This window comes from Macrobrachium nipponense, chromosome 15 (assembly GCF_015104395.2).
Source record: "Macrobrachium nipponense isolate FS-2020 chromosome 15, ASM1510439v2, whole genome shotgun sequence".
NCBI lineage: Eukaryota > Metazoa > Arthropoda > Malacostraca > Decapoda > Palaemonidae > Macrobrachium > Macrobrachium nipponense.
The window spans coordinates 57460817-57478218 of record NC_087208.1 but is presented as its reverse complement, the minus strand read 5'-3'; the positions used below and the strand labels follow the sequence as shown (position 1 = coordinate 57478218).

General features: G+C 41.9%; 1 protein-coding gene across 11 annotated transcripts in view; it reads left to right on the top strand.

Annotated features, from left to right (window-relative positions):
• The window catches only part of LOC135194971 (ataxin-2 homolog), a 182173-nt gene that overhangs the window by 159964 nt on the left and 4807 nt on the right, over positions 1-17402 (top strand). For 8 of the 11 annotated variants that reach the window (XM_064221217.1, XM_064221219.1, XM_064221221.1 and 5 more), the window contains exons 9-11: positions 837-1003; positions 1787-2459; positions 7380-7477. In XM_064221217.1, coding sequence (XP_064077287.1) covers positions 837-1003; positions 1787-2459; positions 7380-7465 — 926 coding nt within the window. In that variant the 3' untranslated portion in view covers positions 7466-7477. Of the gene's footprint in view, positions 1-836; positions 1004-1786; positions 2460-2749; positions 3862-7379; positions 7478-7875; positions 8149-17402 lie in introns of those variants that run through there. The other 3 variants (XR_010310041.1, XR_010310040.1, XM_064221220.1) reach the window with 2 other exon arrangements.

Sequence of the window (17402 nt, the reverse complement as noted above, 5' to 3'; positions counted from 1 at the left end):
GGATTGATTGATAGGTAGAGAAACATACTTTAAGAGAGCATTGTTAAGAATTATTTTTGTGATGGAGGATTTAATGAATTAAGATTTGCATGTGGTAACTGGTTACAATTTTTATTTAAATAATAATTCTGTTTTTGGGTGAATTTGTTTTTGAGTATGAATGTGCACTTCCTCTTGGATCAGTTAGCTGTGGAACCAGTCATTTAATCAGTTTACGTAGGTTAAGAACACACTGTTTGGTGCTTTGGACCTTTAGTCTAAAGTATGAACCAGCTTTGTACAGCAAGTTTAGTTGAACCTTAGATCTTATGAATGTTGCAAAATATTGTTTACCAAAATTTATGATGAAGCATTGTGTTGTGATTACCACTTGAAGGCAATGATTTAAAAAAATGGGCTTTAAATGTTCCAGGTTTCTCAAATTTTTGTAATTCAAAAGTGTTACATGAAAATGAACTCGGAGAACATTCCAGGAATTTTTTTTAAGTGTGTAGCATTTTTATAGAAAGGTTTGATACTTGAAAAAGTGACTGTAAGATTGAAGTTTATTTTTAGATGCATTGCTTTGGTTAGTTCACCAAAAGTTGGATTAATGCTTTTCACAAATGCTAGTAAATATAATTTTTAGAATACTCAATTATAAATAGTGCAGTGACAGATGTGCAATATTTTGGTTTTAATTCAAGTAAAAGTGTTAAATTGATTACATTAGATTCAAGGCAAAGGAATGTAGTTCAGAACTAAAACCAGAAAAAATATATTTATTTCCATCTAGAATTAAATTAGTTACTGTTGTGATTTGTTTATACTTAACATGTAATTTTCTTTCTCATCAGTTCCACTAGGTAGCAATCAGCGTCCAGAGTTCACTTCACAGATGCAAGTTGCTGCTGCAACAGGTCAGCCTATACTGGCCCCACCACCCATGAACACTCAACCTCAGGCACTTACGACAGTGCAGATTCCACAAAACATGTTGGCTCAAGCACCTCAGCCTTATCAGGTAAGTAATTGTATTGACGTATTGTATAGTGTCAGATGTCTGGGAATTTTAATTGTGATGTTAAAAACGCAACACCATGAGTCACGGGATATGTCTGTGGTGTGAGATTTAACTAATCAATTTCCTTGTCTGTAAAACTGGCAACCGCTTTGTTTTGTATATGGCACAAAACCACTGCCTAGACACTCACCATATGTAATAGTATAGTACTAAGTAACTTCATTCTGTAAACCATTTGGTTATAGTGTTATAATCATATACAAATGCTGTATGTTTACACACACCACTGGAGAGTTGCCTGTTTTTAGTAAATCAACAGATAAACTTACAGTAGGAGCCATAGATTTATATTATTAATCAGTACATTTTCAAAATTATAAAAGCATTTTTGTAGTAGGTTTGGTTATCCTCATAACTTTTTTGTAGATGCATCCAGAGATTGTCTGTTTTGTTGGATATGCCCATAAATTTTCATATTTGTATGAAGCATTTTTCTTCCAGATGTTAGTTGGTTTTGTCAGTTGTTAAACGAGAAACCAGATCAATCAAGTGCTTGTCAATTAATTGAAAATTAAACTAAATGACAGCATTCCCTGTACAAAGTATGAAGAGCACTCTGCTCGACTTACAGCAAAAAGTAACAGGCTTATGGCTGATCAACAGTTCTCATATAAACAATTTCTTACGAGAGCCGTACATTGATTTTGCCCAGCTTATTTTTTGGATGTTCTTTTTATTGTATAAATATATATATATATCTTTTTTTTTTTTTTTTTGTTCCAGCAATACCCAGGTATGCCCATGATGTTAAGATTCCCGCATGCTGGCATGCAGATGGTGACAGCAGTGGTGCCAACATCTATGGGCATTCTAAGCCAAGCAACTGACTCTCAGCAGCAGTCTCAGCAACACAGTCACCAAACAATGTATATGGCCCCGAGCAGTATACCACCACACCAGCCACATCCAGCTCATACTCCAGGCCCTGGTCCACAGCCCACACAGCCACCTACCCCGCAGAATCCAGGAGGGGGTGGAGGACCTCCAACTATGCCAACGCAGCCTCCAACTCCAGGACCCACTCCACCACAGCCACTGTTATATTCTCAAATAGGCCATCCATCTTTGCCTCAGCATATACCACAACATTGCCCTCATACAGCCCAGTCTCCCCATGCGCATCAATATCCAGGTCAGAATGCAGCTGTGGCAGCAGCAGCAGCTGCTGCTGCTGCCGGAGGACATCATGGGGCACCAGGCCAACAGATGGCTGCTCAAATTGTGATGCTTCCTCCTAACATTGCCGCTGCAGGGCCTCAGATGATGCATCCCTCAGGGCCACCCCCACATTCAGCTACAGCACACATTCCCTCCTCCATGGCGGGGAGTTTCACACCTACGTCGTCAACGGGTGTACAGCACATGGCCTCGGCGCCTCATATACAATATCTACAAGGTAAGCACCCACGGTTTGCACACTGAGGGGCTGCCTGATTTAGGTGGAAATTATAAATGGTTATTCGTGAATATTGCAATTCAATAGTGTATCTAGAATGTACCAGTGCCACAAATGAATAATAAACTGACATTGCTAGAAATTTGGAAGTGAGAGAGGGAGAGAGAGTGTGTGCGTGAGAGTGAGCAAGCTGAGAGTGAATATGTGTCACAGTTCTGAGCCTTGGGATATCTAACAGTGTGAAGAAGCAAGATGTTGCTCTTGAGTTTAGATGGTGTTTGTGCCCCCAGGTACGCCCGGCACCCATGGTCACCATGTGCCCATCGTCCGCCATAGCCAATGAAGCGTGGATTCACTAGGGGTTATTCAGCAACATCCCCAGCCTTCAACCGTGTCTGCCTGAGCGCATGGCCTCCGCTGCCGCTGCGACCTCCTGATGAGGTGGTGAACTTACTCCATTTGGAGAATTGGGGATATCTTGTTACCATTTTTTGTCATTGAAAAAGATTTGTCATGGGTAACTCGGTACTTGTTAGTATGACACATAAGTAATTTTATAACTTCAGTATGAAGACTGAAGCAGTCAGATCAAGCGTAATTTCAGAAATAGAAAAATTGGGAGGTATGCAAGAGTTTTATACGGGTATACTCCCTGTGTTTTATCCGTATTGGTACATATTACTATTTCAGAAATAGGCGCTTCTAATTTTGGTAGTGCCGTGCATTGTTAGAAGTGGAGATTGGTATTTATTGTTAAAATTTAGGTAAAAGCTTCTTTATAAGGCAATTGGTCTCTGTTTAAGGAGCACCAAGAGTAGGAGTAGACAAGTGTTTTTATTTGAAGATGAAAAAATGCCTTTGGGCTAAATGTACAGTAGTATGAAACTAAAAAAAATAAATGCCAAGGCCAGGTAGGCAGGCTGAAGGACTGGGCAGTTTGACATTTGTTATATCAGGTGAATTATATGGAATTCATGCTAATTCTTGTGAAGTGAATTATGGCAATATTCTGTGAGAAATGTGCTGTAAAAAAAAGGGGGGTTGGGCTTTTGAGGTGGAAAGCCTGAAGTAAAAGGAACTGCCGAAATGGGACATGCCTTATAATTTTTACGCAAAGAGAACTGAAACTTCAATCGTAATTGGTGTTGTGACTAGAGATGATGAACTAGACTGCAACTGTATCACAAGTGGCTCCTGTGTCACATGACTTTTTTTTTTATTTTTCTTTATGAAAGTTTTAAATTATTCATTGTAAAGCAACAGTCTCACTATTCTCTCAACCCTTAATACTTTCTTGTGGATTTAAATTTTTTTTTTCTTTTTTTCATGTAATAAAAGGCTGATTTGAGCAAATAAAGACTCTCTCTCTCTCTCTCTCTCTCTCTCTCTCTCTCTCTCTCTTCTCTCTCTCTCTATCTCTCTACTCTCTCTCTCTCTCTCTCTCTCTCTCTCTCTCTCTCTCTCTGTAGTGGTGTTCGTTGATATGAACACCAGTTTTACTCTGGCAGGAAGCATCCACTGTTCCATATCATATTCATTGATTGATTGATTAACTTTGTGATGCTCTTGCAGTGATGCTCAGGTCCTTTTAGAAGTTGCGAGATAATAAAAATATAGTAATTTAAAGTGAAAGAAATGACTCCACCTTCTACAAGCACCTGAGCACAATTATTTCTGGACACAAACTGTGTGGTCCTACCTTTGACCGTAGGTGCATTACCATATTTACAAATTTCAGTATTTATTTTTTCATTTTTTTTTTTCTTTTAAGTGTACCTTTCGTAATGCAATAAGAGATACACCTGTTCTGCTTCTGAATTGAAAGGGTTTGCCCACTTGTCATTTTTAGTCGTAAAAATATATAAGGGAGGCCCTCGGGACACAAGAGGCATACTCAGTGGTGTAGATTTTGAGTGCATTATGATAGAGTTCATTCATAACTGAAAATGTGTGTCTGGGAATGCATCCCTTCCGAGTGACAACCTTGGGTCTGGTCAAATTTTAAAACATAAGTATGAAGTTTGAGCCATACGAAACATGCAGATAGGCTCGTTTGTTAGTCATGTCTCGGAATGAGCGTCGTGAAAAAAAATGCTCGTTCTCTATTCATATGAATGAGATATATACATATATAAATATATGTAAAAGGACCCTAAATAGTCACTTTGAAATAAATATCCCCGTGTATATTTTTTTGTATTGACGTGAAAAAAATCTTGCTGTTAAGAGGATTTGTTGCGTTTTGAAGACATTTTTTTATAAACGTTAATCCGCCTCATCGTCATCTGTGAATGTTCTGCGCCTCGCTGTCTTTTTACGACATTTATGATGTGTCTTGCTATGGCCAACAGAACAAGTTTTGATGCTGGAATAGAAAAAGTGATAAATTTGGCCTGATTGATATATTAAAGGTCTGAGGAATATTTTTACTGTGATTGAACTTTGAGAAAATATTCTATGTATACCTAGTGGCAGGCTTTTTTTTCCCATGAGTTTCATTTGATGTTGTTGTTTAATTTTTTATGAAGGGGAAAAGAAACTATGACAGCTAATATGTAATAGTTATCCTTTGAAATTTATTTGAGGATATGATTTTATTGTTACATGAAGTACTGTGTAATAGCTAATCCATCATGTCAGACCTTTTGAATAATATAAAGAAAAGGTGAGTGATGGATGTTAAAAGATCAATCCAATGCCAAAAACCAGTACGATAGGGGATTCGAGAGAGATCTATTGGCTTTTATTGAATGCCTCTCAAAAAATTTTTATGCTTTATGGACAGAATATTATTACTATTTATATGTGAGGTGTGCCTGTGCGATTGATGTATGAACGAACGTGTGAAAGATGCGTTAGTATGTTGTCCTCCTGTCCTTATAGCATTTTCCTTCTTCCACCACACATTCTCTTTTTATTAATCTCTAGTTAAAGAGCTCTCTTTCCTTCAGGAGCTCTGCAAAACGTCGAGTCAATGGTGGCCCTAATTTGCTATAGGAATGAGTGTCGCATGGTTTTGTTACTGTAAGTCACCCTTAAAGTGATTACTGGTTGCGTGCTTGCCTTGTCCCATGTCAAAGCAGCAAGGACTAGTGCTAAAGTGTGTCTTTATTTCATCCAGTGGGGCATACGGCAGCAATAAGGGAATAAGGGGATTTTATTTTGTGAATCATAAGGGTGAAATTATTTAAAGAGGACTTACTTCAGTGTCAAAAATAAGGGGAGAATTTGTTTGATCATTTGATATTCCCTAGTGTATGTGCAGATTTCTTTTATTTTCAGCATTTCTCCTGGGTAGCCTCTCATATTTTGACCCTAAGTTATTCAAGTGTAATTAAGTTATTAATAGAAATAGTACAGTGCTGTCATGTGGGAAATTTTATATATAAATAAAGAATGAAAATAGGAAAAACAAGCTACTTTTTCGTAAATATTTTACTCTTTTGTGATTGATTTGTTTACATTAAATGTGGCTTCCCCAACCCCTATCCCCCTAAACAATAAACTATGCAGAATCTCTTTCCTGTTGTGGGTCATCTTTTCACGTTCTGTTAAACCTACTCCAATCTTTTTATTTTATTGTATCACACAACACACACACAATGGTTTCACCAATTGGATAGCATAGAGTGCTTTTGTGGAGCATGTAGCAAGAGGAGAACATTGCTGGTGAAGAACAAGAAATGCATTTTTATTTTTTTCCATTTTTCTTTGTTACTGCACCACTCTATGCTTAAGGGGGATGGTTATCATTTATCATCATCATCATGCCCTTTTACCATCTGTACTACCCAACCAGCCCCCTCCTTAAATCTCCATGTTGAGGGTAGTTGTCTATTGTTTGTTGTTACAAAAAATCCTGTTTAGAACTTTTTTAAAATATTTCTCTACTGAAAAGAAGCTCCGTTATCATTTGCCGTAAGTACAGTACTGTACGTCCTCTCTCTACCTCATCCTTTCCTTTGCATTTTATTTATTCTTGTGCTTTATTTTCTGCAAGATTAATTTCCCTTTGTATAATCATCCTCCAGTCTTTTAACATGACTATTCCTTCTTTTTTTTCCACACAAATTGTAGTAATTTAAGGTACGTCAGAATTGGTGGGAGGCAGGGCAGTGTTATGCAAGTTGTGAAGAGTAAGTTATTGATTGCATTGATAGTTTATGGAGAAATTGAGATTGTTCTAGCTGGGGAATGCTAAAAAAAAAAGTTGTTGGTTAAATTTTTTTTTATAAATCTTCATTTGCTCTAGAGTTTTCCATGTTGAAGAAAACCTTCATTGGGACATGATTGTTAAAAAGAGAAAGGATAAGACAGGGGTGGGGAATAATATATCATGAACATTAAAAAACTTTTGGAGGTAGCTTTTATTTTAAATTTGATAGATTCATCTTTCTAAAAGTCCATGCGTAGATTTAAAAAATTGATTTGTTTTTGCTGAAAATTTTCCTGTTGAAATATATGATCCCTCTAATGTTCATGCAAGAAAGGTAGTGAGAAAGAAATTCCCAAAATGTAGCAGCTGAAACTCACAGCTAAGGGCTATAAATAAAAAAGATACAAGTTGCTTGTTTGTTTCATTTAGCCCTGAAGGTCCACTTTTTAGTTTATTAAACAATTAAAATTACCAGGAAGTCCTTGACTTGTATTATATGTTTACAAAACTTATGTTTGTTTTTATTCAGAGTTTTTTGGTAAATAATTTTTTTCATGTTTATATTTTTGTTTTCTATTGTCAATGTTAAGTAATATACTAGGATTTTTGTGACATATTACTAAGATTTACTTTTTATGGGAGGTAATTTGTTGCAAAGTCCTCCTCCAAAGGCTGTGACCAAATGAAAGCACCACCCCTTTGGTTACCAGTTGCATTGCTTTGTAACTTGTACATTTCATCCATTCATTTTGCTCTTTTCCCAGCTGGCTATCCAACTTCTTATGAGAGACCTAAAATGAGAAAATTAAAGTACCCACATTATTATGCCTCGTTGACCACACTACGTTAATATTCCTATCCGGTAAGTACAGTGCATGCTTAATTTTAGTTGGGTAAAACAAACGTCAGGTTTGGAAACAGATCAGTTGAAGACGTTTTGTCCGACTATTACTTTCAGTTAATTAATTTTAGATAATTTTTCAAGAGTAATTAAACCAGGCAAATTCTTCAAGTCATCCCTGTGGAAGCAAAAGTAAATTACCCCAGTGGTCTGGTTAGACTACCAATTATTAACAATAATAGCATTAAAACTTTTAAGATCCTACAGTAATTGAGCTTAGACCACACCTAACATTTTATGTATCATATGTTGGCCTTCAGTATTAAGTGCTGATCTCCAAAACTCATTTTCATCCTTTTGGCCAAGGGTGTTGAGAAGAGGATACAGCATTTAGTGTTAATTGTGAAGTTGTGTTCCAGATTTAAGCAGCTACTATCATATGGTTTCCTGTGGCTGCTCTTTAAAAGGGAAGATTCATATGAAAAAATTATGGCAGGGAAATGGCTGTTATTTTATATGGCTCCAGGGCATTTTTATTGAAATAAAAGAGTGACATCAAGCAACAATGACAGGCCCCTCATACTTTTGGGACATGGCCCACAAATCGGCGGACACCGCTGTAGGATCTGTAGTTGATGTTCAGTATATGTAGCTGCCTGGGCTCCATCAGACCGAAAAGCATCTTGCCCAAGGTTAGTGGTTCACAGAAAGATAGATTGAATGAAGATAAATGGTTCCTCCTGTCTCTCTTCCACCCAGGCTAGATGCAGGCAAGTCTCAGGAGAGAATCTCATCCCTGATTGTAGTTTCAGTAGGTAGTGTATAACTCGCTTGAGTGACCTCTAAATGTTGGAGTAGGGCCAAGTAGACCATCCTTCAATCTAGGGCAGGGGCCAGTAGAGCATTATCATCTTTGGTCTTTGTATTAATAATACACTCAGAGCTGGTATTCCCATCATGCAAGGGTAACATGGAACTTCAAAAATTTCCTTTTGTCAGGTTACAAAGAAGTTAAAACTGGCACAGAACCCTGACAGCTATGACATCATGAATACCAAGCTGTTTTGGGAGTCATCCTTCCCACTCACACATGTCCAGGGAGTGACTTTTCCAAGTGTGAAGAACATCACTTCTATACTTTGGACCATACCTCCCACTTCAAGGGTATCTGTTTGAAAGATGGTTTGTCTTTTTAGGAACTTATCTCAAATTTATTGTCTTTTCATTTCTAAACAACCCAGCATTTGTCTTCATTGCCAGAGCAAAAAGTGATGGACAGTCAAGTGGTTGGTTGGGTCCTCCACACACTCACTTGCTGCTAGTTAAATTCGTTACCAAGCACTTGCATCCTAACTGGTTTTTGCCAAAGGTATACAACTGTTTGTTAAAGATTAACAGTTTTACATATCTATGAAGAATGCAAAGCATCATAAGCTTTCAGTTTTGGTCTTTACAATACTATACTTGTAGCATTGTTTGTTTGTTTCAATTTGAAAGGAACCATATAGCTCTTGTAACTTGATGATTTCCAGAAGTGCCCTCCCTCTCATAGCCTGTTTACTTCTAAACAACCCAGCATTTGTCTCTGTTGCCAGAGGAAAAAGTGATGGGCAGTCAAGTGGTTGGGTGGGTTCTCCAAACACTCGCTGCTATACTGTGTTTACTTTTCGCTAGGGTTGGGCCAGATAGAAAAGGCAGAGTTGTCATATCTACGGGTATGTAAGTCCCATTAAATGCTTCCCGCAGATAGCCTTCTTAGGATTCGCTGTATGCCCTTAAAAACATTTTCATCAAAATCATCCAAGTCAGTCACAGATTCACTTTCCCTTTTCTTTCTTGAAACACTGGAGATTCCACTATATTTCCCCCCTCTTGCTTCCTTAAGACTACAAATAGTCATTGCTGACACTTTTGTTGCTTCAGATGTTCTCTGGATAGCCTTCGAAACGTCAGTTACAGGACCTTCATGATGTTTTTATAAAATGAAGTATTTCACGAAATTATAGACTATTTCCTTGGCCTCAGGTGGTGAGTGAAGACGTTTATGGGAGTCACTTAGGCTGGGCTGTCCATACTTTTCACAGTGGGTGATCGAGAGCGAGTATCCGTTAATGACATTGACCATGACCTTTTAAATCCTCTTGAAAATCATAGGTCCCCTAAACTCAGATGTGGCATTGCCAGGGAAAAAAATATGCCATATCTTCATTTTTGTACATGAACTTTCCTGTCAGATATATACTTAGCTTTACGTCTCTGACGTCACGACAGAATTCAAAACTCGCGGCACACGCGACAGGTAGGTCAGGTGATCTACCTTACCCGCCGCTGGGTGGCGGCTGTAAGAACCAATCTCCCTTTCCAGCCAGAATTTTTCTGTCGCCGGTGACGACTACACCTGTGGTTGTTACCTCCTGACAGCTTTATTCGATTCTCGTTGCCGTGGATTTATTTGGACTGACTTTCGGTGAAGTACCTGATCTTGTTGGCTTGGCATACGCATTTGTGGATTGTTTTTGGATATTGATTTGGATTTTTCTTTGATTTCAAGATGTCTGAGTTAGAGGTTAAGAAATCTTCTATGTTTAGGGTGTGCTCTATGGATGAATGCAAGGTGAGACTACCGAAAGCTACGGTAGATCCTCACACAGTTTGCTTTAAATGTAGAGGGAAAGAATGTTCTTTTGTTAACCCGTGTAATGAGTGTGAGAAGTTGGATGAGGGTGAATGGAAGGCTCTTTCTTCCTACTTGAGGAAGTTAGAGAAAGACAGGGTGAGAAAGGCTTCGTCTAGGAGTTCTAGTAAGTCTCGTATTAGCGAGGTAGAAGAAAATCCTGTTGTAGCATTAGAACCTTCTCCAGTTTCAGCTCCTGTGCCCTGCATCTAACCTAAGGATACGACTACGGAAGTGGCAACCATGAGAGCCACGATCCTTAGCATGGAAAAGAAGATTCGTTCGTTTGCGCAAGGTAAGAGTAGTGAAGGTGAATTGTGCAGTGACCCCGTGCAGTGGAGGGTGCGTCTGATTGGCTCCTTAATGCTTCCAGGCCTAGACCTCTTCCAGACTCCCAGTCCCAGTGGAGGAGGAAAGTCAACAGCCGCAGGAAGGTTAGGGAGAACTCCCACCGATCAGGCGTCCCCTCGGTAGATCCTGATGTTCGTACCCAGGCTGCCCTTGTTCGCGCGAAGAAGGAGGTATTGCGCCAATGCTTCTCTTCTTCTTCCTCACCTTCGCCTAGAAGAGGATGGAGCGCCTCTGATTCTTCGCGACCGCTGAAGAGAGCCTGGAAGGCTCCTGGCGCCTTTCCTTCCAGCCCGGAAGTTTTTCCAGAAGAGCCGGAAGTAGAGATCAAGAAACCCAGGATGGAGCAGGAGTTCTCGCCTCATAGTAGGCTTCGAGCCTCTTCTCCGGTGGAGGATTTTGCAAGATCTCCAGCTCGAATTCTTGCTGGGCTGCAAGCGCAGATTTCGGCGCTGGCGGGCTCCTTGGCAGGAGGAACGCGTCGGAAAGACGTCTCTCTCCCTGTCAAGAAGTCTAGGATTCCTTCTCCTGTGTTACCTTCTCAGTCAGAGTCGGTTCTCTCTCCTGTATCAGCGGATGGAAGGAGGCGCTCTTCCCTCGGCAGACGCTTGTCGTCTTCCAGGCGTCAATCGCCCAAGAAGCTTTCGCCTGGTGACTACATTGCTCCAGTAGAAAGGGATCTAGCGCCTAGTAGGCGCTCATCTAAAGACAGGCGTACAGCCTCGTCTTCTCGCTCCTTTCCGAAGATCCTTCATTCTCCGGATAAGAGAGCCTACTCTTTAATGGATTCGTCAAGAGACAGGATCTCGCCTTTTGTTAGGCGCCTTGAGCCTAGTAGGCGCTACTCCCCAAGTAGACGCTCTCCCGCTCCCAAGCGCGGTGAGGAAGATAGGCGATTTTCTCCTGATAGGCGCGGCTCTCCTATTAGCCGCTCTGTTCGGGACAGGCGTGTAGAGCCTGAAAGATATGTCTCTTCTGGGAGACTGCCTTTTGAAGAGACACACAAGTCTGGATCGAAGTTTGTGGAGCATGGTAGACGCCGGTCACCTAGTAGGCGACCTTCTCCAGGGCTTCGCTCTCCTGTAAGTAGGCGCCAAGAGCCTAGTAGGCGTTCGCCTCATGGTAGGCGCAGCTCGCCTGGCAGCCGCTCTCCTTTGAACAGGCGCATGGATCCTGTTAAGCGCCTTGAGCATAGTAGGCTCTCCTCTCCTGGCAGGCGCTCCCCTTTGGAAGCCCGGGATTCTAGGAGTAGGATTAAGGATCAAAGAGCACGCACTCATCAGAGTAGGAAGGACTCATTCGAGAGGAGCTCTCCAGAAACTTTGGCTTCCCCTGATAGGCGCCAGAATGCTACTAGACACTCTCTAGACAGACGCACTTCTTTAGAGAAAGCTAACTGCCCTCGTAAAGAAGCGGAGGGTTCTTCAGTGGATGAAGTTGAACCTTCAGAAGAGGATTTGGTGAAGGACTCTTCAGTTTCGTCCTATAAGATCCTTACAGATCTCCTTCTTCAAGAGTTTGGAGACTCCCTTACTCCCGTCGCTCCTCCGTCTCCTCTCTCTTTATTCTCGACTTCGAAGAAGACGAAAGTTTCCTCTTGTGTGAGGATGAAGCCACCATCTCAATGAAGAAGGCTTTTGAGAGGTTTTTGGTGATTGGCTGCTTTCTAAGGAAGAGAAAGGGAAGACTGTGTTTTCTTTCCCTCCTTCCAAGCTTACGGGCAGACTAGGATTTTGGTACGAGTCTGGAGAACCCCTAGGCCTGGGTCTTCCTTCATCGGCGGATGCGGACTTCTCTTCACTGGTAGATGCAGCACGACGCTCAGCTCTTTTGTCTGCTAAGACTACCTGGGCTATGAACGAGCTTGACCACCTGTTGAAGGGAATGTTTAGAGTCTTGGAAGTCTTCAACTTCCTTGACTGGTCTTTGGGGGTCTTGGCTAAGAAGACTCAGAACCCGGATGCTATTTCGCCAGAAGATCTCAACAGTGTTCTAACGTGCATTGATAAAGCAGTTAGAGATGGATCGAGCGAAATAGCCTCCCTGTTTGGAGCAGGGATCCTTAAGAAGAGATCAGTCTTCTGCTCTTTTCTGACTAAGTCTGTTTCGCATGCCCAAAGAGCCTCGCTTCTGTATTCGCAGCTCTCGCCTCTGTTATTTCCGAAGAAGATAATCCAGGACATCTCAGGATCTATCTCTGCGAAGGCGACTCAGGACATGCTCGCGCAGTCGGCACGGAAGCCTAGGACCTCCTTCCAGTCGAAGACGAAGAAGGAGACTCCAGCTAGACAGGAGCCCTTTCGAGGGGCCCTCCTTCTAGAGCCTCTACCTCGAGAGGTAATAGACCTTTCAAGAGAGGTAGATCCTTCTCACGCTCTTCCAGAGCTAAGAAGTAGGGAAGTAGTCCTCCAAACACCAGTAGGTGCCAGGCTTCTAAGATTCTCGGAAGCCTGGGCAAAGAGAGGAGCGGACAACTGGTCCCTCTCGATTATCCGGAAAGGATACCTGATTCCCTTTACGGAAAGACCACCGTTGACAACGACTCCGAGGGAGTTGGTGGCCAGGTACAGGGATCCCATCATGAGCCTTGCTTTAACACAAGCAGTGGAACAAATGTTCGAGAAAGAGGCTATAGAGCTAGTGAGCGACCCTTGCTCAGCGGGCTTTTACAACCGCCTTTTTCTAGTTCCAAAAGCCTCAGGAGGATGGAGACCGGTTCTGGATGTAAACGCCCTGAATTTCTTTGTAGAAAAGAGGAAGTTTGCCATGGAGACGACATCCTCAGTGTTGGCGGCCCTTCGGCCAGGGGACTGGATGGTGTCCCTAGATCTTCAGGACGCTTACTTCCATGTGCCTATCCATCCTTCTTCAAGGAAATACCTCAGGTTCATGATGGGAGGAAGGATATTCCAGTTCAGGGCTTTGTGCTTCGGCCTTTCAACAGCCCCTCAGGTCTTCACAGGCCTAATGAAAAATGTAGCAAGATGGCTACATTTGGAGGGAGTCAGAGTGTCCCTTTACTTGGACGACTGGCTAATCAGAGCCAAGTCGCAGAAAAGATGTTTGGAGGACCTACAAAAGACCCTTTTCATGGCAAGTTCTCTGGGACTTTTGGTGAACTTTCAAAAGTCTCAGTTGATCCCCAGTCAAGATCGTATCTATCTGGGGATTCGGATGGCTTCTCGGGATTTTCGGGCTTTTCCGTCTCCAGAAAGGATAGCCCGAGGGTCAGAGAAAGTCAAAGCCTTCCTAGAGAAAGACGTATGCACAGCGAGGGAGTGGATGAGTTTGTTGGGGACACTCTCCTCATTGGAGCAATTCCTTTCTCTAGGAAGGTTGCACCTCAGACCTCTCCAGTTCTTTCTACATCGGAACTGGAGGTGTCGTTCGCAAAACCTAGAGTTCTCCTTCGAGATCTCAAGGGAAATCAAGAAGGACCTCTCTTGGTGGGCCAACCCTCTCAGGTTTGCAGAAGGGATGTCCCTTCACATTCCGAACCCCAACCAAGTGTTGTATTCCGACGCCTCGGAAACAGGTTGGGGAGCGACGCTCGGCTCAAGAGAAGTGTCAGGCACCTGGAAGAAGGAACAGGTGACCTGGCACATCAACAAGAAGGAGCTGATGGCTGTTTGGCTAGCTTTGAAAGCTTTCGAGCCCCACGTCCTAGCTTCAGCAGTACAGATCAACTCGGACAACACCACGGCCCTGGCTTACATCAGGAAGCAGGGGGGGACTCACTCTTTCTCCCTGTACGAGACAGCAAAAGAACTTCTGCTTTGGGCAGAGCAAAGGAAGATTTGTCTCCTTACCAGGTTCGTACAGGGAGAAAAGAACGTCAGAGCAGACCTCCTAAGCAGGAAAGATCAAGTCCTGCCTGCAGAGTGGACTCTTCACGAGGATGTTTGCCAGGACCTGTGGAAGCTTTGGGGCAAGCCTCATATAGACCTCTTCGCCACAGCCAAGAATGCGAGGATAGCCAACTACTGCTCTCCGATATCGGACCCGAGGGCAGTGTCGATAGACGCTTTTCTTCTAGATTGGAAGGGTCTAGACATGTATGCTTTTCCTCCATTCAAGATACTGGGAGAGACTCTAAAGAAATTTGCAGCGGAGGCAGCAAGGATGACGCTGGTAGCCCCGTTCTGGCCCGCACAAGTATGGTTCACAGAGGTACTGGAATGGTTAGTAGATCTTCCGAGAACATTACCACAGAGGATCGATCTGCTCAGACAACCCCACTTCGAGAGGTATCACAAAAACCTCCCCGCCTCTAGATCTGACTGGCTTCAGACTGTCAAAAGTTTGGTCAGAACGAGAGGCTTTTCTGCAAGAGTGCAACGGCTATCGCAGCAGCAAGAAGGCCTTCTACCCTTAGAGTCTACCAATCGAAGTGGGACGTCTTTCGGCGATGGTGTAGGAACCATCACTTTTCCTCTTCCAGTACCTCTGTGACCCAAATAGCAGACTTCTTACTTTTCCTTAGGGAAGAAAGTGGATTGGCAGTTTCAACCATTAAAGGCTATCGTAGCATGCTATCTGCAGTGTTTAGGCACAGAAACTTAAACATTTCAGAAGATAAGGACCTTCATGATCTAATAAGATCGTTTGAAACATCCAAGAAGGTTTCTCCAGGGATTCCGAGTTGGAATCTGGATGTAGTGCTACGTTACCTGAGGTCCACTAAGTTCGAACCGCCTCAGTCTGCCTCGTTTAGAGACCTGACGAAGAAGACAATTTTTCTCATGGCATTGGCTTCCGCAAAGAGGGTTAGTGAACTCCATGCACTAGAAGGAAATGTGGGATTCAGAGGAGATGCAGCTATCTGTTCGTTCCTACCTTCGTTCTTGGCGAGGAAGCAGAGAGGTCGCTTTGCCCAGTACGAAGTTTAAAGTTTTATCTACAAAGAAAGAAAAAACTTAAGGGCAATGATGTCAACCTTTGGTGCTCTGTAAGAAATCCAAGGAGGACTCTTTCGAAGAATGCGCTTTCTTTCTTTATCAGAAGCCTGGTGAAAGAAGCGCATGCGATATGTGATGAAAGTCAATTCAAAGTTCTTAAGGTCAAAGCTCATGAGGTAAGAGCTATTGCCACGTCATTGACTTTTAGCAAAAACATATCCCTGAGTAATATTATGAAGGCAACATTCTGGCGTTGCAACTCAGTCTTTGCAAACCACTATCTGAGAGACGTCAAAATTACGTATGAAAAGTGCTTCGGGTTAGGCCCGTACGTATCGGCGGATTCGGTGCTGGGGCAGGGAGCTGAGACATTTCCTTTGTAGTATATATTTTTCCCCTTGTTAGGTTGTAAGTTTTTGGTTGTTTGAAAGAACATGCGGGTAGGCATGTTTTTCATTTCGTAGTTCTAACAATGATTAGATTGGTTAGGTGATCGGTTTATGTTTGAGCTCCTTGCAATGATAGTGTTTAGGTTCTGTCATATAAGTGGGCGAATCCCCGTTGACAGATCCTGCTCGGATTCTATCAAGTAAGCGGATAACCAAATCCCTTTGATAGACCCAAAGAGTCTGTCAGCTGTAGGTCACGCCCTCGCTGAAGCTCTTAAGGCAACGCAGACTCATAGACAGTAACTACGAAGTCTTCTGCCTAAACAGGTAAGAACCAAGGTTGTGTTTACATCCTACAACTAGTGTTGTTTTCCCCTTTTTTCCATATTTATATTGCTGTCTCTTTCCCTCCACCAAGGGTGTCAATCAGCTAAGTATATATCTGACAGGAAAGTTCATGTACAAAAATGTTATTGTTAGTATACAATAAGGTTTTGTACATACTTACCTGGCAGATATATACGATTGATGGCCCGCCCAGCCTCCCCTCAGGAGACAGGTGGAAGGAAAAATTCTGGCTGGAAAGGGAGATTGGTTCTTACAGCCGCCACCCAGCGGCGGGTAAGGTAGATCACCTGACCTACCTGTCGCGTGTGCCGCGAGTTTTGAATTCTGTCGTGACGTCAGAGACGTAAAGCTAAGTATATATCTGCCAGGTAAGTATGTACAAAACCTTATTGTATACTAACAATAACATTTTCATTAATGAAACGGAGGTTTTAACGAAGAATATACGAAATAAGATATATTCAAAATATCTGATGCAAACAAAGAGCCACATTTCAAGAAATGAAAACTATTTCAATAGACTCCATGAAGCTAATATGATTACCATAACATGAAAATTGGCAACGTATGATATCTGTACAAGCCACACCACAGCGATCTAGAAAAGTAAACGCTCTATAGTTAACAAATTTGTTTCCAAGCATTGCATCCTGACCAGGTTTTGCCAAAGATATACAACTGTTAAAGATTAACCATTGTACATATCTTTGAAGAAAGGAAATCATCATAAGCTTGTGGTTTTGGTTTTTACAATACTGTACTTGTAGCACTGTTAGTTTAATCTCTCATATATATTTTCAACAATTCTTGTTCCCCTAGGTTATTATTATTATTAATAGTTGTTAGTTTTTCCAGACCTCTGAGTCTCAAGTAGACTCTTCTCGGGCTGGTTCTCAGGGATCAATCCTGAGAAAAAAAAAAAAAAAAAAAAAATTAGACTTTATTTGAGAAACCCGTCTTATTTAAAAAATTTATGATTTTATTAATTGAAAAATCCCTGCTTTCCGCAAGAATATTTTTCATTTCCGAACTCCGCAGATAAATAGATCTTTGCTGGGTCCAATTTGGGCACTCAACAAGCAAATGCTGTACTGTCATGGGTGTTTGACATCTGTTACATTTCACTGGGTCAGCATGTGGTGTTGACATCAAGTGACCATGTGAGAATCTTGTGTGTCCTATACGTAGCCTTGCTAGGATCACCTCTTTTGCTCTTTCCTCCTGTGAGGATGTCCTCCATGCATAGACTTCAGTTTTTATATTTTTAAGTTTATTTGTTGTTGGCACCG